Source organism: Linepithema humile, chromosome 2 (assembly GCF_040581485.1).
Source record: "Linepithema humile isolate Giens D197 chromosome 2, Lhum_UNIL_v1.0, whole genome shotgun sequence".
Lineage (NCBI taxonomy): Eukaryota > Metazoa > Arthropoda > Insecta > Hymenoptera > Formicidae > Linepithema > Linepithema humile.
Window position 1 is genome coordinate 33384723 of NC_090129.1, and position 22793 is coordinate 33407515.

A 22793-nucleotide genomic window follows, 5' to 3' on the forward strand; every position below is an offset into this window, starting at 1 on the left:
GTTGCAACACGTTCGTGTAGCTGATAAACACGAAGAATAAGCACGATATGGCAATCTGAAACGTGACTTTTTCTCAGTTGGCTCATGCAAGATAAGGGAAACAATTAAATTAAGAAGAAGAAGTAGCTTTAGAAAATTTCAAAGTCACGTCCAGTCAAATTAATTCTTGAATATTTTGAGATAAAATATTATTTTTACCCTTTCAAAATATTATCTTTTAATTAACTAAAGAATATAAAAAATGAAAATTATGATTATAGTAAAATGCATTTTTCTGTAAATGTAAATTGCAATTTTGATAATTCCTAATTGTTGGAAATATTTGAGAATATTCGACAAATTTAAAAATAAAATATTATAATAACTTAAAAAATTGATATCTCTAAACAATAAAAAAAGTTTTGACATCGAAAATTGAAGGAAATGTTCTCAGCATCGGCAAAATATTTATAAATGTTAGTCTTTATTTTTATAACTTCAGCACAAACGTAACATTACTGATTTACTGTGTGGAATATTACGAATTATCGTAATAACATGATAATTCAGTCCAACGTGAAGAATATTTTGGCGTAATTGTTAATTAGCTATGCATTTACGCATGCGGTTTTATCACTGACGATACTTTATCGATATTTTATCACATCTTTCGGCACGGCATAACTGCAATTATTCATAATGCTTCTAAGAGTTCTAAACGATACAATTAATATTCGTCAAGTCATTAATTGATAATAGCATTGAGCAACAGCAACTGGATATTCTCATATCATATCTACAAAATTATTAAAAACAATTAATTGTGTACGCAGATTACAACAAATTTTACGTACATTTTAGACAACAAGAAATTAAAAAAGCGAATTTCCAGTTAATACAGGCGTATTTAACTAAGCGAATAAATAATACATAACTCGGGACTTTTAGAAAAACTGATAAATTCTGAAGAAAAATAAATAAAAAGTATAAATATTGTCAGTGCTTTGTTTACGCTTTTAAATCTTTTTGTAAAAAAGGCATAGACTATTACATTTGCTCATAAAAGTTTTTACAGTCTAATTTTCCGGAAAACTTTTGTTACACAACTCACGTAATAAGGTGATAAGAATAAATGAAAAAAATTAATGACAAAAATAATTGTAATTTGTACTCACTACAGCCGTCTTCATCAGTGCCGTCGACGCAATCGACGGTCATATCACATCGTTGGTGTGGAGGTATGCAATATGTTTTGTTGAAACTGTACTGACCACAGGTGATTTGACCGATCTCGCAATCGGGCGGCGCTGAAACCCAATAAAAAAATTCAATCAATTTCTATTTTATTATCAATAACGACGAGATAGGATAATACTTTGTTAATTCTTTATTCGATCAGAATAAAAACGTTTAACTCTTACGATTCAAGCTATGCTCGACATAAATATTTTATTAAATTGTATCATAATAAAACCCACACACATCTTTTTTCAGAATAAAAATTTTTTTATTTTACTACCGAGTTGTTGAAACAAACGACGAAGATCTGAAATTGCACAAGCATGATTTAACTTCTGCACAATTGCGTTACATTAACTGGACAGTCCGTTGAAGACTTGACTCTTGACTCTTATTTCGTTTTTTCTTTCTTTTGTTGGCACATTCAAGATGGAGACATGACAAAAGAAAAAAATCTCTCTTTGAATAATTATTAAATATTCTTTTATTCATAGGCAAGAAGAAGCTGGTGTAAAAAGAAATTCGCGAGCATTGTGCTACGTAAACTGTTGAAGATTCCAGCAAGCTGCGCAACACATGTAGAATCGTTCGCGCAACGGGAGAGCGCAGATTGCACCGATGCTATAATTGCGCGAACATAATCAGCCGGTCGTCGATTTGCCGAGCGATTGAGGGAGCCTCCCGTACCGGATGACCTGACAATCACGCCGCCACGTATCAGGGTATCACCCCGAGAGTAACTCTATCTTTTCCAAATAGTACGTAAGGCTGGCAATTTTTAAGGATTCTCTTCCCACGATCATTTTATTTCTATAATTATTCATGGCGAAATTAGGAACTTCGTTTTTCGAAGTTTGCGCGACGCTTTAATTTTTTATTTGTTCAGCTTTGAAACCGTAATTGTTAATCCTTCGATTTTATCTTCGATCCTTTCGATAAATTTTAACTATACATTCCAAAGATATAATATTTTAAGAAAAATTGCAAAAAATATTTTTTCTTATTTATAAATCGCCTCTGTAAGTCTACTTTGGTATGCTAGAATCAACTGTTTTGAAACAAGATTGTATTATTAAAATTCCGTAAATTGTGATTAAAGATAAGAAATTGCATAATACGTAAAGATGAATTAGATACAAAAGAAATTGTCGAGCGTGGAATCGATTCCATGCAAAATGAGATATAATCGTGCCAGTGGGTCCGTTTCATCGAGTGACACGCGGCACTTCTGCACGCTGTCCTCGAAAGAAGGTCACAGCCTTACTTCCGGTTTTGCATTGTCACCCGCATAACAAACGCCCGTTGCTTTGCGGTGGCCTAGCAAGAAAATGGCAAACCTTGAAGAGAAATAAAAGAAATGTTGTGTTCAAAGTAATTCTAATTATTTCAAATAACTAATATTGTTCTGCAAAATCTGATTCAGATATGACAAACTTCCTTTATTTATAACAAAAATTCTGAGGACAAGTATATTCAGAAAATTGTAATCTATTTTTGATGATATATTAAAAAGCTGGAATTTCATATTTATGTTACACACATTGTACAACAAAAAAACTCTAATATCTTTTTAATGTAATAGTTGCACTTTTACTTCTCTCTCACTTTATTTTTGTACTTTTTCAAAAGCTATTTCCAAAGCATCGGCATTTTTGTCGTTTTTAATTAATATAAAATTTCTTCCTTCACATATTTCATTAAAATAAAATAAATATTTCTTTCTATATACAAGGTTTTTAAAATAATATTGATTATTCTTGTTTATGAAAAAATAATGCACGAATTGCACTATGTTTCCTGTAATATAAATCTAACGATAAGGAGTAATCACAAAAGCTGTCACGTAACTACATGGAAAAATCGTCAAACAAAGAGACTAAGCACTTCCGAGAGGAAGCCTCGGATTTTCGTCGAACACTTCCGGCACGCGAGATTTGTTTTAAGCTATACCTCGAGTTGATCCACTCCACTTTTTTAGATTGAATTGAAAACAGGAAGAAGAAAAACAGGAAGATAAAAAATTGTCCGACAAAAATCACAATCACATAACATACTTCAAACAAATCTATAATTTAACTACAAAATTTGCGATAAAATATCAGAATTATTTTATTTCTGTAAATTTGTGTAAAGTTAAAATTTCAAATTTATTTTTTACCTTTCTTGCTATTCTAAAGAAAAGTATCAAAATTATTCAACGGCATTATAGCAATCGATTTGTGCGCATATTTTTTATATACAATTAATTTTACTCTTAAAAAATTCATATAAGTATCTCTATATTTATACACATACGAACACGTACGTGCAAGCTCGTGCGTGAAGCTATGCATATTTATTCTTTTCTTATCAATACTTGTTTCTTTACAAAACGATTAAATTTTTTTGTAAATTAATAATCCAATAAATCCCGATAAAATCTGCATTTCTAGATGACGCAAAGAATGTCACAAAAATGGTAATATATTGCAAGTTAACGTTATTTGAATTTTTCTAACATATTTCTTCGAAGATTTATAGAAAACATTTATTCTATTTGGATTCATTAATATAAAGTAAAACATTTGATCGTGTCTAAGGCCTTTACAGCTTTAAATCCGTACCTGACGGCCAAGAGATACTGAATGAAGGTGATGGTTTCATTCTGAAAGTTCTTTCACCATGAGCTATAATGAGGGCAACGGGCAGTCACGGATTATATGTATATGCATCCCTCTTTATTATTACTTAACGAAGCACTTCATCATTAATTATTCATCAGCACAGCAGAGGAGTCTTCGCGATTAAATTTGACGTTCAAAGATATGCTCCAATTTCCACGTAATTATAGTAGTGTCCAACTCTATATATTTATGAATATCTTTATATATTTATGCAAATTGAGAGTGAATATCAAGTATATTTTCTAAAGAAAGAATTCCCAATAAGACTATATGAAAATCGTATAAGCAATTTTTGAATCTATTTTTGTGCATTTTTAGCATTTCTTGATTCAAGTGTCTTTAATCAAAATTAGCAATCTTTGTATCGCAAGAACGATTTGTTAAATGTATTATATCGAACATCTAATTAACGCTAGAACCATTGGGAGGTGTGATGAGATAAAGTAATTTGGGAGAAAGACTTGGTTATTTTCGGGTTAAAAGGCAAGAGGAGAATGCTGATACTTACGACACGACTGCATCTCATCGCTATTGTCGTCGCAGTCCCCACGATAATCGCATACGAGAATCAACTGTATGCATTTGCCGTCGTTGCACCTGAACATGTTATTCCCGCAGCCATCGCCTGTAACAGAAAGCATAGAGCATGAAGGGATAGGCCGGGAAGCGATATTACTGCCGTGATAGGTGAAAGGTTCAATGCCTGCCGTCGGGGAACTGCCGTTTCTATGTGTAACTATGTAGAAGGCAGAATTCTTCTGGATCTGAGCGAATCTTCACCCGGTGAACTTTCGTGTAGCAATCATTTCGTCACTTCTATCGGTCGCAATTCGAAATAATGAGAGTGCAACTGAACGAAGTTATACAGCAGAAGAAAAAATTAAATCGATAATTTTAGGACTTTCGGATTGCTGTTCAAGTTAACGATCATTAAAACTTTGGATTTTTTTATATGATGTTAAATATAGAGTGCGCAGAATTAACTATCGGAACAATTAATATGTCAATTACATTGATTATTCGCTTTAATATTATTTATTGATAAGGATAATAATAGAAAGATCAACATCGCGATGAAAATGAGTAAAAATTATTGGAATGTATAGAACGGTAATTGGCAGTTGCTCCGATTGCAAGATAAGAGTTTTCCCCTCTCTCTTCTTTTCTTTGCTTTCAAGTGACTGGACGGTAAAAACGAAATGTTCTGACGCGACACCCAATTTGTGGGTAGAAATTAAGACAAGGGAGGTACATCCGTTTCCGTGATTGCGGCAAATTACTCTTCATTATGACATAATTGAGCAAATATGCAGCTGTAAGAGAGAGAGTGAAATTTTGTAAACTGTAGTTATGAATTATTTCCGTAATTTGAAGTCAAGTTCCCCTCAAAATGAAATATTTAATTTAATTTGGCAATCATTCTTGAAAGAAATTATGAACAGTGAATAACTTTGTCAGTGTGCGATAGAAATAAATAGTACAATCTACATCTTTGTATAACTCAAATCATTTCAAATAAATTTAATTTGATTAGAATTTACATTAATATTTAGTTGAGCTATTAATATTGAATGTTTCAATAATAAAATTTTTTAAATTAAAACTTTATTCGATGAAAAATAAATAATAGTTTTGAACATTGTATGAAGATATTTTCAGATCGTTTACTGCGCAGCATCCACTCAAGATGAGATAAGAAAAGGCAAACGATAAGAAGCTCGTATGTCGGCTTTTGTTTGCAGGTGACTTTTGTTCATCGGCAAATGGAGAAAACATCATTTGCAAGCGGAATATTTCAGTATCATTACACAAACGCATTCTGCTGACATTCGAATACCATCGTCGCGCAGCTTGATGGCATTCGGTGCATTTGAATTATCTAATAATCATAAGAACAATAAATAAATGAGCCTTTACAATAAGAACTATTTAAAGCTAAAAGAGTTACGATGCTTTGTATCTTCTGAAAAACATAGATACTGTCCGAGCTTCATTCATTGACGTTTTGAATAAAGAAGAATTCTCAAGTTTCTATTTGAGTGCACTAATGAACTGAGCAACTCTGTTTCAGCGACTATATCTCAGCATTCATGTTTCCACGTTTTGAAAGGAAAGATGATCTCTCTCTCTTAAAAGGACTTATCATACCGCAATGGCAATCGAGACTCGTTTACGGAGACTTTCCCATCGCGAGAGGATTCTTGATTTTGTCCTTGGACGAGAAAACGATCCTGCTATCGCTGTACAGCATCGAGATTAATGTTTAAACAATTAGTCACGCTACGCTCCGATAAAAATACAATACATAAAATTCCATATAAGTGGAAAATACTCAATGTGTCTTTCGACGAAATTTTTCCGTCCAGAATAAAATACGATTTTTCATATGCCAAATATTTATAAATACAAATGTGTGTGCTTTAAAAATTCCCCGAAATAAGCTAATTTATTACTCTACTATGACATTTGTTCAAAAAAAAAATCGTAGATATCGATAAATCTAATGGAGGAAAAGTGAAAAAGACGCACTATCACTCCCGAAACATTTTAGATAAAAACAAAACTAATTTTAAAAATCATATACATTATTCTACTGCGACATTCGTCGAAAAACAAACCATAAATTGTTAGATCTGCGAAGGAAAGTGAGGAGAGCACGAAGGAGTTAAAAGCGGAGGTGTATAAGTAAGCCAAGATCTGTGTATGTAAGTGTCTCACCGTCACAAGAGAAGAAACGATAGAAAGAGACGGAAAAAGAAGGAAATAGTGAGAGAGAGAGAGAGAGAGGGGGGGAAGGTGGGAAGAGAGGGGGATGCAGGGGGGAGGGAGGGGAGAAAGAGAGGAGCTACGCGCGGAGAGAGAAGCGGTTGTCGATTAGGGAAGAGGGAGACAATGAGAGTAGAAGAGAGACGCTGATGGCACTAGAGAGGAGAGCAGAGGAGAGGAAGTGGCTCCGGCTTGGAAGTGCAGCGTTCGTGCCAGGCTGCGCGGCCTGGTACGAGCAGAGCGCCGACAGCAGTCAGGAGGGAATGTGCATTGCGGGGTAGGAATGCAAATATCAAAGACGGACAATGATACACTCGTGATGTACTCGTGCTCAAGATTTTTGCGCAAAAATTTTTATATCGCACACAAATAATATTCGTAAATTGTTGGATCCGACACGGGATGAAGCACAAAGGAATTTCATTGCCATTTCCCCAAGCTCTTTGTAAATGAAGAATTAATTGTGGAGATCATGTTTCTTGATTTATCTCACTCTTCGTTGCGACATTCATTTAGAAATTGTTTGCGTCGTTGTAGATTGGAGAAAAGTAAAGTAAAGCGGTGCGTTAAATTATAAGGAATATTGTACACTTCTGAAACAGGTTTCTCCTCAAAAATTTAAACTTATTCTTTCGATAACAAAGTGATATTTGAATTTTCACGAAATTCTAAGAAAAATATAAAATATTATAAGCTCATTAAAATTTAACTTTCCTTATATAGAAAAGAAATAGATGCTATTCTAAAGCATTTTATGTACATATAAAAGCAACTATCCAAAAATATATAAAAACCCAATATTTTTTATCGGAAAAATAAAAATAAATCTTGAATAAACGTTTTATACAACTTTTCTTACGTATCATAAATTATTATAATTGCTTTATTAAAAGAAGTTTTATATTCTTTTATTTGTGTATCAATAATTATTGAGACAATATAATATGACAAGATTAAAATATTCAAGCTTGAAAAGATACAAATATGTTAAGAATTTTTCAATTTTCTCCAAAACTAATCTGCTCAAACTTAAATTGCATCACTACATCATTGTTTCATTGAGTTTCTAAGAGGTAAATGCTCTGATAAATAATTTTGTAATAAATGCTTATTCAATTCGATAAATAATTGTTTCAGACTATGCATTATTTATATGATTACCATTCTAATTAAATACAAATTAATATTTATAGATTGATAATATGATGGTTGTGTTTAAAAAAAAATATAAATAAATTATTATATAGATAAGAACATAAAATTACAAATGAACATTTTAATGATTATTTACTGATAATCGGGGAGAGAAACATTAATTTCACTTGTCTTGTTATGTTTGAAGTCATGTAACAGGCTTCAGCAATGATATCATATATTATTAAATAACGTAACAGGTATGTGTGTGTGGCAATGCTCGTCCTGTGATATCGGCACGCGGTGCGGCGTTCACCTTCGCACTTGCGTGAGAGGCGGATGCTCTTTTAGCAGCGCTGCTCGTACCAGACGGTGCAATAGTCAGCTGTACACACCGCTGCATCGGCACGGTGTGGTGCAGCGTTGTGCATCCAACGTGCATCGCGTACTTTCCGCAATGAAATTATTAGACACCATTAATAGCACGATACGTGGAATCGATTAAAAATTCCTATTGACAGAATGCCTATCCTGAAGAGAGCTATGTGTGGAACGACATTACCACATCGTAATTAAATACTTTGTGTCGATATTTCAATACAGCGAAGAGTATTGTGACAACGTTAAAGCTAAAGTGTGTAGACACAGCAATTTTGTTATCAATTAGGGTACAATAAAGTCATTGCCGTTGTGAATTATGCAAACTGATGATTAAATTATCGTAAAAGACCACTGAATTTCCGCTTTATCATCAATACAATTATTTATTGAGACTAAATCAAGAGATATGATTGTGGCTCGGTGCCGAGTGAAGGCACATAAGTGATGCAGGAACGGCGAGACTGACCGTGCGTATGTGCATGAGACAACTATGTATGTAGTTGAGAGGCACGTTTATCATATTGCAAGCTAGACCGATTAAATTCATAGTGAACTCGACGCGCTATTGTATAAGAAGAATGTCTTTGTTTTTGTCCTACATATGTGCTAGGCTGTAAAAATATTGTAACGCAAAGCCTGAAATTGACCTGAATTCTCATCGCATCAAAAATGTTTTTACAATTTTTGACGCTAGATTTGTTCGCAAAAAAATTATTACTTAAGGACTGTTAATCCACTCTAAGCGATTTTTATTATCACCTTAATCTTTACGATCTGAAATACTTTCATCTCTATTTTAATGCTATCAGGATAAAACTAATGTAACAATTAATTCTTGTTATCTAATAAAAATTCGAAAGATATAGGCTGCTAATTGTAATTATAACTGCTCAACTGTTCGAAGAATATGCGAGTAAATGGTCTGACAAATACATTTACGAGCTCATTTTTTTCTCGGTAGTGGCTTTATGGCATGTATGTCTCATTATAAAGCCAATCCTTCAGAGCAATCGATAATAATATGGCTAATTTTGATCAATTCGAAAGAACAATTACAGTGACGAAATAGAACCACGAATAATTACTGGTATAAATATAAAAAATATGTATATTTTGTAAGATGTATTTTTTTCATGTTAAATAGTGCTCGTATATGCATATTGAACGCTTGATGTCACAATTAATAAAAATGCCTAAATCTGTCTTGGTTGAACAACGGTAAGCAATTATTAATATGAGTAAGCAGAAAATGTTGAGATTGGCACATATTTATAAGCACGCTTCGCAAGGTAAGCGTAAAAAGTCATTCCTAAATTAGAAGGAAAATAATAAACGTATAAAGAAACTCGTACTGATGTAATTTCATAGAAAGTAGTATGTTGAAAACAATCAGAAAGTTCGTATACGTGAAATGTCAAGCATTGTTTAAAAAAAACGTCCAAGTCTGCCGTCAATTGTACATTATACCCCGGTTTGGGAAACGGCAAAATCAATTACACGTACTTGATCGTAAGAATGAAAATTAGGTCAAGAAAAGTGTCTCGAGCACAAAGTCAAATAGATCATTCGTTTATATAAAGTTCAGTGATTGCCTTTCAATGCTGAATCCATCTTTAAAGTGGGTTCCATCAATAACGAAATATTACTCAAGTGTTATTTTCTAATAATAATCTGAGAGATAGGCGGTGATCAGTTTTAAGTCAATTGTGGGCAGTCGTCGGCGTCCAAAGGAACGTCCGTAGAAATCTTGGGCACAGCGCGGCCTGAATCGGTAATTGGATCACTCGGATCAACGAACGCTGCGCGACATATATATCACCGAGCAGCCAGTGTCATTCAGGCATCCATCGTGTACCCGTGCTCGTAGTACGTACAAGGCCACGGCAGACGAATGCCCGATTGATATTCTGGTGAAGGGAAAATCTCTCGAGGCCTCCGGTTCACGATGTTGTTTCTCGTCTCTCTTTGCACGCATGGTTAGGTCATATATGAAAACTGCACACAATGGCTCTCGGCCGTGTCCAGAAGTTATGCAGGAGGAAGTATGTGGGGTGTATGTCAAATTGGACTATATTTACGACGCGGCTTTTCAATCACGGAATGTCGAACCAATTAGGAGTAATAAGCTCTTGAAAAAAATATATGATAATGACAAACAAAAACTATCCATTAAATTTAACATATTAAGTTACAATGAAGAATTGCACGCTCATACGAGCGGGATACGTACGTGTCGATTATATCTTCCCTCGAGAGAATAAATTCTTTTTATTCTGAATTCACTATTCGTTGTTTTCAAAGAGAAACTATAATTTCTCTTCGATTTCCTTCATGCATAATTATGAAAAATCATACAAGCATGCATAGAGACATACGCGCGCGCACATCAATACACGCTGTTCAATATAATAAATTGAAATAATAATACTAAATTATTTATTTCATACGTTGTGAGAATGTCATAAATAATTGTATGCCAAATATTATTAAAGCAACGAAAACGTGTAGCGAGGGATTACGTGCATTTTCACGCGAGGAACAATCTCTAAGCCGATTGCGATGTGGGAAAGATTAGCGAAATGTTTCAGGTAATTAACACTTGGCATGCTAATGCACGAACGTCTACCTCATTGCACATCAGTAAACGAAAATGACATTTTTCGAACGTTTTTCTTCGGCGAAAAATCAACGCGAGAGAACCTCGTCATTAACATCAAAGTAACATGAATAACGAAATATAGTAATTACATTTCGTAACAATTTGCATCATAAATAAACATACCTTAAAAAATGTCTTAGATTTCTATCCATTAATCTCTCGACATAATAAATATTTTAGAAAAGTGAAAACTCAATCCTTCTGAAATTATTTAATGTCTTTTACCGTATAGAAGCGTATTATATAAAATACACTGTGTAAGCATTAAATAATTGACATTGACATTAACTTTCTGCGCTTGAAAACGATATTTCAACAGCTAAGCACGGTTACTGTCGCAAATAATTAAGCAAGTCTGCAAGCCTGCAAAAAATCATATGTTGACATGCGAGTGAATATTTCAGAACAACTGATTTCTGCAGATCAACTGGTTTAACGAGCAATACGGCACGTCATATTTATCTGTTATCAATTTTTGTGTGATATTCGGAAGTCACTGACTTTTTCTTTGTTTCTACGCGCTGTAATGCTAATTCGATTATGTGCTAAATAATTAAATGCTTCCCTTTTTCTCTAATCAAAAAGAAATTTCGCGTTATCTAAAGAAAGAGGGGGAGAGAAGAGTTTTTAATTTTATAAAAATACAAATAAAAAAAGTCTAATTTTCAAAATAGAAATACTGAGTCAATTGTCTCTCTAATGTATTTAAATAATTATATATAAATTAAAAAATAGAAAAAAAATAGAGAGAATCGCAGTACGGCCTTGTATATAAATAAATTACATTATAGACACTACATCCCGGGTTAATACGCGGTTGTCACTGCCGTTAAGAGGATTTCTTCCTTTTTGCTGCACTCTTTGCATTCGCCGCACTTGTGCAAGCCTCGCCTTCGATTTGCCCCTCTCGTTCGAGTGCAAATCTGCATTCAGTCAGGGTTTAATGTCCTGCAATTCGGCTTGTGCATGTGCAGGTAGACACACTCGTGCGCGCATTCGGTGTACTTCGAATACACGTATACACGAAGTACACACTCGTAAAAGAACTCGAAGAATTCGCTGAGTATAGGACTTGCTTACTAGAAATAAATCTAGACTGTACAAATTTTACATATGTACAAGTTTTATATATGCAGGCACGTGACAAGAAACAGATGACATGTAACTGATAATATTAACAATAAATATTAATATAAATATCAATGAATGTTTCAGGAAATATTTTATATTTTATGTACAAGCGTATATCAACATCAAAGTTAAAAAAAAAGTTCTTTTTAAAAGACAATACATCGTTTAACGTATAGAAAACTCAAATATCTCAAGATACTCAAAATAGAATAAAAAAAACTTGTATGAAACTAACATAAAACTTTTTTGTAATTGATTACGGTATCAGTCATAATTATTTATTCATACGAATAATTCTAACAGCACAGATAACAGATAAGGCGAGTGTATGAACAATGCTCCCCTTATAAACACAGGCCATTCATTACTAAACGGTGTTAAACGATATTTTCGATAAATAGCTACATCACATAAATTTGTATTTTATACAAAGCCACTATATCTCTCTCATAACTCATTTTTATAGATATTCAAAGTAGTATCGTGGCGTGACTAACGTTATATGTTACTAGAGATCAATGAAAATTAGATAATTAATTCAACGACTCAGTTTAATTAAGCAAATCAAGCTGCGGTGAAACTTTGATTCAGAATATATTTATTAAGAAAAAAATTGTAATTCTCAAGATTTAATTATTAGGATATTCAAAACTGTTTGCAGAGAAATTGAAACATCGAGAAAAAATTTTTGTTTAAATTAAATAACTTATGGTAAAATTTACTCTTTTTTTTTTTTTTAGGACTTCTCTTTAAAAACTAGATCAGAATTATAATCAATGTTTTCCCCTCTGTCTCTCCCTCTCTTTCTATGTCATCCGGCGAACTTTAGATCGCGATCTGTTGAAACGCGAAGAGCCGTTACACTCACGCACTATAAGTTCACTTCTGGTCTCATGGGTGAAAGTTGATGTTTCCCACGCGCGAGGTTGGCATCAATTTGCCATCGGCTGGAAAAATCCGTCGCGATCTCTCGCCGATATACAGGTGACTCTCAACATACGGTAATTTGCGATAAACAGAATTATAAAAGCCGCTAAGTGGAAATGTACCGTTCCACGCGTTCATGCTGGTTACGCTGTTCAAAATGTATCAGTGTGACTGACACCGCGAGAACCACTGTGCAATCTTGTAATTTCAAAAGCAAGTAGAGTTCAAGTCGCAGCATGCATTGCGACGATAAGTGACTGCGGTCTGATTGCATCAACACTGTTGATGAAGTAAAATGTTTAATGGTAAATATGTTTAATAGTTCGTTATATCTCCTTTATAGATTTTAAATGTGCTTATAATAAAAAGAACACAAGAAATTAAATTAATTTTAAGCAACAGTGCTATTAGCTGAAATGCGCATAATTTGAACACGTCTTCTTTAATTCCGTACCAGCCCTCTTGTGTGTAAAACTAATTATATACTATTGTTAACTAATTTATTAACATTTGAAATATTCTGTTTATCACTGAACCTAATTGTTTTTCCCAGCTTTTATCAATTCATTATTCGCGTCTTTTCTTTTCCTACAATTTCATTATTATCGAAAGGGACTTTATAAATACTCTCTCTAAATATATATATATATATATATATATATAACTTTCATATAAGATAAATGTTTTTTACGACAAATCATTCGATGCGCTTCTCTTTATCGAGCAATTTCACGATATGCTATACATACTTCCTGCAACTCATTGACGTTGACTTTAAATACGCGTTGATACAACATGCTCAATCTCAGTTTTTTGCGCTTTCTTTTTCACTGCAGAAAATTAAGAATCGCTAATACTGTTTGATGTTATTATAATCAATCTATTATGATAGATCTATATTTTTTTCGTCGTAATAATAACAGTGAAAAAATGTTTATTCCAAACTCTATCGTGTCACAGAATATTTTTATAAATCTAGAGTATCTCAACATTTCTTTTCAATTACAAATACGAATAATTAGATCAAGAAACATAAAATCCACATTAAGAATCATATAGCTATTTAACAATGAAACGAATTAAACTTTAAGAATGTAAGTGAAAAGTGAAATTTAATTTGTCACTTATTGTTGGTTACGTGAATCGTAAATTTTGTTATAAGAAATAAGTTGGAATAAAATTAACAAATACAAATAAATATAACTGTGCAGGCAGAAAAAGGGCAAACAGCAAATAACGATTGCTGTGCCAGAGTTATAATAGTGCAAATTGCTTCATTTAGTTGTCGTTTCTACAAAAGAAAAATAAATTTCTTGAAATGTAATTAACACAAGTAGCTAACGGCTTGCAGAGCCGAGAGAGAGAGAGAGAGAGAGAGAGAAGCCGCCGGTACAATAATTTAATACATGCGTGTGTATACACAAGATATCGCGGACACATACAATCTCGCAGATGCGAAGATGCCCGAGCGCGTTAGGATATATACGAAGAAATATGTAGGTGCTGTCGATACGAATGTGCGAATGTAATCTTGCGAACATGTTACACGAATATACATACTGGCCGGTACAATCGAACGACCACGACAACGACGATGAGGAGGATGACGACGACAACGACGACGAAGACGACGAGCATGACGGGCCCACTGGAAAGCCAGGGTCCCGCTATCTGGTCGGCCGCTAGGCCGAGGTGAACGAACCTGAGCCCGCCTACTGACTTTACCTGCCAGCATCGAGGAAAGCCCTCGCTACACTCTGCACGAACGAACACGAGAAGCAAGCCGGGAAGAAGGACAAACGCTGGAGAACGGCCGGTTCTCTCGCTCGCGCGGACTTCCCTCCTCACCTACAAATTTATTCGACGCCTCACGCCTGTCCACGCCGCACCAGCCGCCCATTTTCCAACGGGTTCTGGGAAGCCTCATCTAGTGGTTTTGAAAATCGTGCACTAGATTAATTAGAGTGTTGCAATCGATAGCATTACTTATCGGGCAAACAATTGTCAATAATATGTATTGCTTTGCAAACCGGGCTTGACAATGAATTTTCCCACTATTTTTTCTATCTGTTCTATTAATAATGTTACTTCTTTCCTATTAGTTCGCTTTGATGATTGAAACAATAAGTCTGGTGTGCTTCAACATAGCAACGATCGATCGATCGCACGTGACCATATCACGTTTAGACGCAAATAAAATCAATGTAACTATAGAGAGACACACTATATATAGAGACACTGTGTTAAAAAGTACGAAGTTCTAGTGTAGAAATTGAAGCTGGATTAATTTTCTATAAACAAAGGCAGGTCTGCAAAACGGTTTGTAAAAAATTAATTGCTGCTATTTATTATCTGTATTATCACGGCGACATTGTTGCAATTTCTTTTCGCTCATCTTACAGGAGTTTGTTCTTATAACAGTCGACCGCTGTTGTCAATAAGCCGATCGTGACTTTGTAAGTTTCTACGAATGCCGCTATTCGGTTTCGTATTCAGAAAACATCGCTTCTTTCGATTGTAAAAGCTGTTGTCTTTTCTTTTGGAGAATTTCGGAAAAATTCCTCATTATGTCAGATCAAATTAGAAATTTATTTGAGTTATTGATTTTAAATCAAAATGACTTTCGGTGGTTTTTAACAGAGTTTGTTGCACTCGAGATATAATTACTAAGATAATTGAGTGTTCAAACAGATGGCTATTTCATAATTTTTTTCGTAAATTATTTAAACCGTTGATCCCGTTAGTAAAATTTACTAATATAAATCTAAAATGCCTGAAAATTTTCAGCAATTTTGCTTAAATTCAATTAATGTGATATAATTATTATATTACTATAAACCGATTCTCATATGTACTTCTGATATCTGTTACATTGTTGAAGGACACAGGAGAAACCAATGAAAATGTAATTTGAACAACTGCTTGAGTTGACTGTTCAAACATTACAAATCGAATGACAACAAAATTAACCATTTATACCATTTAGCAGTCCAAGTAAAATTGAAAATGAAAAAGTTGCGAAGAAAAGTGTCATCAATTTGACTTATGTTAAACAGAAATCGACGCTAAATCCGTTAAAGAACTGCTGACTTTTCGGGGAAAAGAACTTTCTCGTCTTCTGCGTGCGTTGCAGTAATCAGAGCTTGCAGACTCGCGGCGCTCTCGAGTACGAGCATCCTTTCGTTGACCCACTGATTCGTCTCACTTATTTCTCCTGTGGCCCACAATAACGTGCATAAACTTTTTGCAATTGTGAAGTGCTTGAATTTCTGAACTCAAAAAATCAATCCAAAATGTATTAAAATTTGTATAAAGCGATTTGTTTTTTATTCTACTAAAAAGATATTCACTGCATTTTCTCGTTACATTTTTATTTGCACTTTCTGAGATTAAAGATCTTGAAAAATGACTTCCTGTCTACGCAAAACTAAGTGTCTATTCTTTTATTCATGATACATTTCTCTTTTGTAAATTAAAATGGAATTATATATACGTAATTTAAAATAAATTATTTCCGCACTAATTATTTGTATTATATAGTGATGAAATAAAGTTACAATAACAAAAATCAAAGAGGTTCATATAATAGATTAAAAGTAAGTGAAAACTCTTATCCTGTTTCTTGCAGGAAAGATTCAAATTGAATTGATAAAATTTTAGACGGCCGACGCACTCCAGATTGAGTAACGAGTTCATCGTGGTCAGAGATTTAATTTAGCCAATCGTCAACATATTGATATTTATCTTCTGATGTTGCCGGCCTTATCTTCGCGATTGCATATATTATGTCGAGTGTGTGTTTGTGTGGACGAAAAAAAAAAAAACTTTTTATTAATATTGCTTGCGAAATGACCATCAGATCATCAGAAGGCATCGTTTGCCTTGCAGTCGAAGTGTCATTTGCTTGTCATTTATTTTTAGTGAACATTCTGTATTAAAGTTTCAGATTTTTAAATTAATAAATGATTAGAACATTAAATATGCGATACAGAAACGGTGCATGTTAAGCTATCAATAATTTCATTTTTCGAATTTTTTAAAACAAGCTTTTTATTTAAAACATTCGAAAAACAAAATTACCAATATTTTAATGTGCATCGTTTTTCTGTTTATCTTTCTTAATTTTTCTTAATTTTATATTCCTAAAATAATTAATAATGAAATGAAGCAAATATAAAAATTAACTTCAACCTGGGGAAAAAATATTAAACCTTTTTGCAATACAAATATCGTAACAAATGACAAAGCAATCTTGCTGACAATAAGACTGACATTCTTCTCGCACGCCTTTCTTCTACACTGACAATGAGCCAAAGTAGCTCGAGAAAAGTCAATGTAACTCCTATTTACAGTATTTCTGACACATATTAAATTATAGTGGGAAAGTTTCACCGTTTATTTATATACTCTTTGAGAACTGTGAATAAAATTCACAATGATTTCTAATCATTAAAAAATTTATTTTCTTTAAATATCTAGAACTTTTTCAGAACCATTGAATCCAGCTATAAATACTATGTCACACTTTTGAGATAAAACCGGTTTCTTAAGAGGCGCAAGATGGATATATCTTAAAAGGGTAGTCGATAGGAAAAGTATGGAAATCTAGAAAATGATTGAACAAAACAAAAAATTCAAGTAGATAGTTTTTATATTCCAGCTTCTTCTCGTAAAACCGGTTTGTATCTTTTCTGTCTCCACCTATTCCCTCCTTTTTCTCTCCTCTTGAGAATATCAAAAAAAGTAAACGTTATCTGTTACACCATGATAAAAGTAAATAACAGCGTTGATAATTAAAATAACGAAAAAAAGTTGAACCAAAAGGTGAATCTAGAGTGAATGATAATCTTTCAAAGAAATAAATAAATAAGTAGGATTTTAGCGATAAATGTTTAGAGATAACAAGTAATAATAAATAATTTTTGATAAAAATAGAATTGATAAGAAACATAGGATTAACAATTAGTTTAGAAATTTTTAAAATTGAATGACAAACTGATCGAGGTTTGTGTTGTGATATTCGGGAATTGCGTGTTGTGATATTATTGAGACACGTACAACTGATTGTGAGAAACTTTTAAAGAAAATAGACGCTAGACGAGAAATAATAGTTAATTCCTAGACAGGCGAAAGAATAGTCGCCGTGAAATAAGGACGAAAGAAATGAGCGAAGTTTTTTCGATGGACTGCCGAGAATTCGGGGAACTACGACGAATAAGAAAGTTATACGCGAGTTATAATCGACGATTGCCTACGCGGCGATCGCGAGTGTAACGGTTAATCTCAATGAATCACGCGGTGATTGTATTTTATTTATTTTAACGTATTATTATTAATTTAAAATAAAATTGTACGCAATTATATATATTCAATTCGAAATATTTCATTCGAACGCGTTTGTGCAGAGCAATAATCATTGATTAATTAGTGCATGTTACTTTTAACAAATGACGAAAAGGCTCTATGAATCTTTAAAGCCAAAACTCGTAAAACACTCAAGACCACCTGTACCATTCTACCTTTTTATCACTAATAAGTCCAATTCGATCCTGAAGATCAACGCATTTGACATTTCAAGAATTCACATTCACTCAACTTGTCAAATCTATCAAAGGCCAGTTTTATAATCGTGGCAAAACATAAAGGATTAGGTTAGGTTAAATCGCAGATTTGAGCAGCTACGGTAAGACGTGTACTCACCCGTTCTGATAGCTACGACATCGGCGACGCCAAAGACGACGGCAAGCACTGCCGCGACGACCAGTGTAGTCCTTGTGGTCCATCGCACGACGGATGCTCCGGCGAAATCCTTGGCACCTCCGGAAGCGAGTTCACCACCGGAAGGGCCGATGCGTGGCCGCACAGCCATCGCACGCCGTGGTCCCTCTTTTTATTCGTTTTTTCTCTTTCTCTCGTTCTCTCGCACCCGCGCTCTGTCAGAGAAGAAGAGTCACAAGCACGCACTTCGCACGCAGATATATGTTAATATACGGATTTCTTCCGGTCTTCACTTTCGCCAGATTTTCCGAATGAGAACTTTCTATCTGTTCCGCGCGGTTCCGCGGAAGCAAAATGCAAAAACGCAACAAAATAAATTAAAAAAAAAAGTAAAACGATGACGCGGTACGAGCGAACGCGAGTTCAAATCATGACTCGTGTGTACGACGTTTACACGGTCGCAGTCATCGGGCGACTGACGCGGCGCGCAGACGGACCCAACATGGCGTCCTTGCGTCCCCTGACTCCTAATCATCATCACGGGAAGGGGGGAGGGCCCGTTGCCAGGTTTGGTAAAGAAGAACGCGCGAGACTCGTACTGATTTCAAATTCGCAACATATGAAAAGTGCAAACACGAAATATTTTCAGAGATAATAATTTAGAAAATACAGAAATAAATAAATATTTTCCAAAATGCTTTAGTCTTATATTTTTCACTTTCAATAGCCATATTTTGCAAACTTGAATTGGAAAAATATTATTCCTTCATAAACTATTGCGTTTCAAATTTTATAGCATTGTAGCATTTTAAAACTGGCTTTTATTGCTATCAGTTTTATTATAACATTTTTAACATTGCTAATATTGCGTGCACAAATGTGTGTTTTATCGTGCTTTTTGTTTACTGCCATTCTTTGTAATAACACGATTAAGATATTAATAATATTCAGTATTGCCATCATGATATAACCAAGTAAAAAAAGACTTTTTTCACTCACACAATTAAATATTGATAAAATATTAATAAAGTAGCCAGTGTGTTAACTTTTAACAAAAACAATCTTGATATTATGTGGTATATATTTTTAAAAAATGTTTAATAACTCTCTGGAAAGCGCTGTTGTAGAAAAGAACGATTTCCATAGAAACTTTCACACGAGATTGGCGAAACAGACAAAACACGTGATTAAAAACTATTTCTCTCCAAGAGTTGACAAGTTTATAAATACTGCAAAATTTTGATCGTAAAAATATTGAACAATTGTACCAAAAAATATTGGAGAACCAATTCTAGATTTGACGCTCCACGTTTATAGATCTATAAAAATCTTTTTCAATATATGTAGCTTTTGTTAATTTATTGCAGCCTAATTTTATTTTATATTTTTGTTGTTTCACATCTTTAGTCTACAATTCCCGCTTGGCTCAGTGCCAACGTTTCCTGATAATCCTCGAATGGCTATTATCCCGAACTTGCGTCATAGTAATAGCTCTGAATTCTCGGAGTTTTAAATTCTAGATCTTACCTTGAATCGTTGGCACGCGCCAGTATGCGAATTTGGAAAATTCCACGATGTAACTACGAATTGTCGTGTTTCCTCCTCCCACCTTGCGAAACTTCATTATAAGTTCGTAAGCGGTCGCGATGAAAGATGCGATGGTTCATATGATGACCGTTTGCGTTCGATGACCGTCTTTAAGTCTGTTCAGGCGAAGAAAATGAAGAAAATCACTGAATTCGATATCGCTGACCTTGCCGTCTGACGAAGCGCATTTTCTGACAAAGTGGCACAATTGACATCCATTAGACTCTGTCGCGTGGCATTACGAAAATCGAATTACTTTGGAATAACAATCACTCTGCAGCCTAGCATAATTATATTAAGGAAACATATATATTTCTTTTAGATTTTCTAGTTCTTTTAACTTTTTCGAAATTTTTTCCTTTTTCTTTTCTCAATAACGAGTCATACATATCTAAAGACTTATATGTTCCGACACAAAATAAAATATTTGTTTATCTAATAAAATATTTGTAATCTTACCTTAATACTTTTATATTTAAAATTAAAGCACCATCAAAGAAGATTAACTTCATTTTTTTGTTTTATTAAAAAAATACAATTACATGCAGGTCTATCGATGCATCTGCAAAAAAAGAAAATCAAATCGTTAATTCTTTTAATAAATAAAAAAAGTTTTTAATAAAAAAATTATGTGTTGCAAAAGAATTGAAAGAAACCTGTTCTTTAACGGCGGAGTTATTTCGGATGAATTAATATTTAGCAATATAAAATCGATATAATCAAAGGTTCAGTCATAATTTTGTGACGTGCGACATCATCATCGCGTCGCATAGTTGACGTCCCCGTTACGTCGCCAGCGGTATACGCGTGCGTGTAAGTTGCGTGAACGCGAGTGAATAGACGAAAGATATAGGAGAAGGAGAGGAAAGGATAGAAAAAGAGAAAGAAAGATAGAGAATCGAAGAGAGATGGAGATGGCACTTCGTGATTTTACTCGCGCGCTTGTGGTATTGGGTGTGGAGTTGTATGCGCATCGGCTGGTACGGACAGGTACCAAATGCCACAAGGTCAAAACTTACAGCGTAGAGCCTGGTGCACGATTCCCCTCTCTTTCGACCTGGAGAACTTCAAGGACTCCCGCGATAAGAGAGAGAGAAGAAGAGGGAGATATTTCGCGATGTCGCGTCGCATCGTCGTAATGAAATTGACGCATTTCTCCATATTATAAATCAATAACTTCCGCAATTTTCATTGTAATACTGCATGAATTTTTACACTGCGCTGATATTTTGAAGGCTAAAAAAAGATGACAAAATTATTGGTTTAATTGATGGACTATTAATGACTTATTGTTGACTTAAATGTAAAAAATAATTTATTTTTAACATGACATAATATGGTATAATTGATTTAATTGTTAATTAATACGTTTTTTTTTAATAGAAAATCTAAAAAAAAAAATTTGATTTTATATTATTTGCATTAATTTGAAAACTTTTGTAATATAACATATTTAAACAATTATCACATCATTTATTAATAATTAGATATTCAACATTTATTTTACTAAATTGTGATCGGAAAAAGCTAATTTATTTGAACTAACATAAATAAAATACTTATAAGTAATTAAAAATTATTATTTTGTGGGAGACGATTGAAGAGTTTAATAATATACTGGCATCATGGGAAAGTAATATCGACGCCAGGTAGACATGATGTCAGGAGATTTTAATGCCGGGTCATTATAGCCGGCGTTATTTCTATAGGATGCGTAACACCTTTGTCGCATATCCCATACAGCGCAAAATTGGGCAGTTATATTGTAACAATGTTGTAATATTACACATTGTAATATAATACAGCAAAAATATGGAACAGAAACATTTGGTCAAATTTGCTGTAAATCTGCTAATACTGCCAGTATTTGGTCATCTGAAATTATAATCTATATCAGATACATTGAAAAAATATAATATTCTAATATAATATATTCTATAGTAAATTGAGCAAAAAGATTAATAGGGATATTTGGACACATTGAACAAAAAAAATAGAGTAATTTATATTACAAAAAAGATATAACTGTGCATACTTTTTATATTATGCAATACATGGATATGTATTTAATAGATACTTTAATTACTTATGTGCAGGCAATCATTTATTTTCAATATATCTGTAAATATAATAAACTTGATTAAATTACATAAAAATGTATGTAATATAAAAAAGTATGCACAATTATTCTTTTTCGTATTATAAATTATTATAATTACCGCATTTTAAAAATACAGATATAAAGGACCGTTAAGAACTATGCCTATTTGGCCAACGCTTACAGCAAGACCCGGCGTCCGAATCACTATTTTTAACTGTTTCTCTTTCAAGATTCTTAATCACTTGTGTGATGCGGGAATGTGAGTTTAACTGTATATGTGTATATATGTGCGATCGCAGTGCGTGAACTCAGATCTGTGGGTTTGCAAAGTCCAAATGACTGCGCGGCTCAATCATTTTTGCTAATCTTTGCAAAAGTATTATGCGGTGACATTTATATGTATACTAGCGACAGCTGGACAAATGTTCGTAACTATCAAAGAGTTGTTGGTAACTTGAAAAACGATTGTTACCGACTGTTTTGACTGTGCGATGCAAAAGCGCACTCC

The 22793-nt window shown here is 33.7% G+C and overlaps 1 protein-coding gene and 1 long non-coding RNA gene across 3 annotated transcripts in view; both read right to left on the reverse strand.

Moving 5' to 3' along the window:
* Positions 1–19113, reverse strand: part of mgl (megalin) — a 42647-nt gene extending 23534 nt beyond the window's left edge. The window contains exons 1-3 of the mRNA XM_012371445.2: positions 18580–19113; positions 4390–4506; positions 1155–1286 (exon numbers count right to left, since the gene is read on the reverse strand). Coding sequence (XP_012226868.1) covers positions 1155–1286; positions 4390–4506; positions 18580–18748 — 418 coding nt within the window. The 5' untranslated portion in view covers positions 18749–19113. The remainder of the gene's footprint in view (positions 1–1154; positions 1287–4389; positions 4507–18579) is intronic.
* A 1568-nt stretch (positions 19114–20681) lies between these two features.
* On the reverse strand, positions 20682–22733 carry LOC105674934 (uncharacterized). 2 transcript variants are annotated; one of them, XR_001101202.2, is made up of 4 exons: positions 22404–22728; positions 21906–22059; positions 21204–21420; positions 20682–20746 (listed from the first exon to the last, which is right to left on the reverse strand). It is a non-coding gene; the product is annotated as an uncharacterized lncRNA (long non-coding RNA). The 2 variants fall into 2 exon arrangements; XR_010888623.1 differs by lacking the exons at positions 20682–20746; positions 21204–21420 and having other exon boundaries at positions 21915–22059; positions 22404–22733.
* Between the last annotated feature and the right edge of the window lie 60 nt (positions 22734–22793).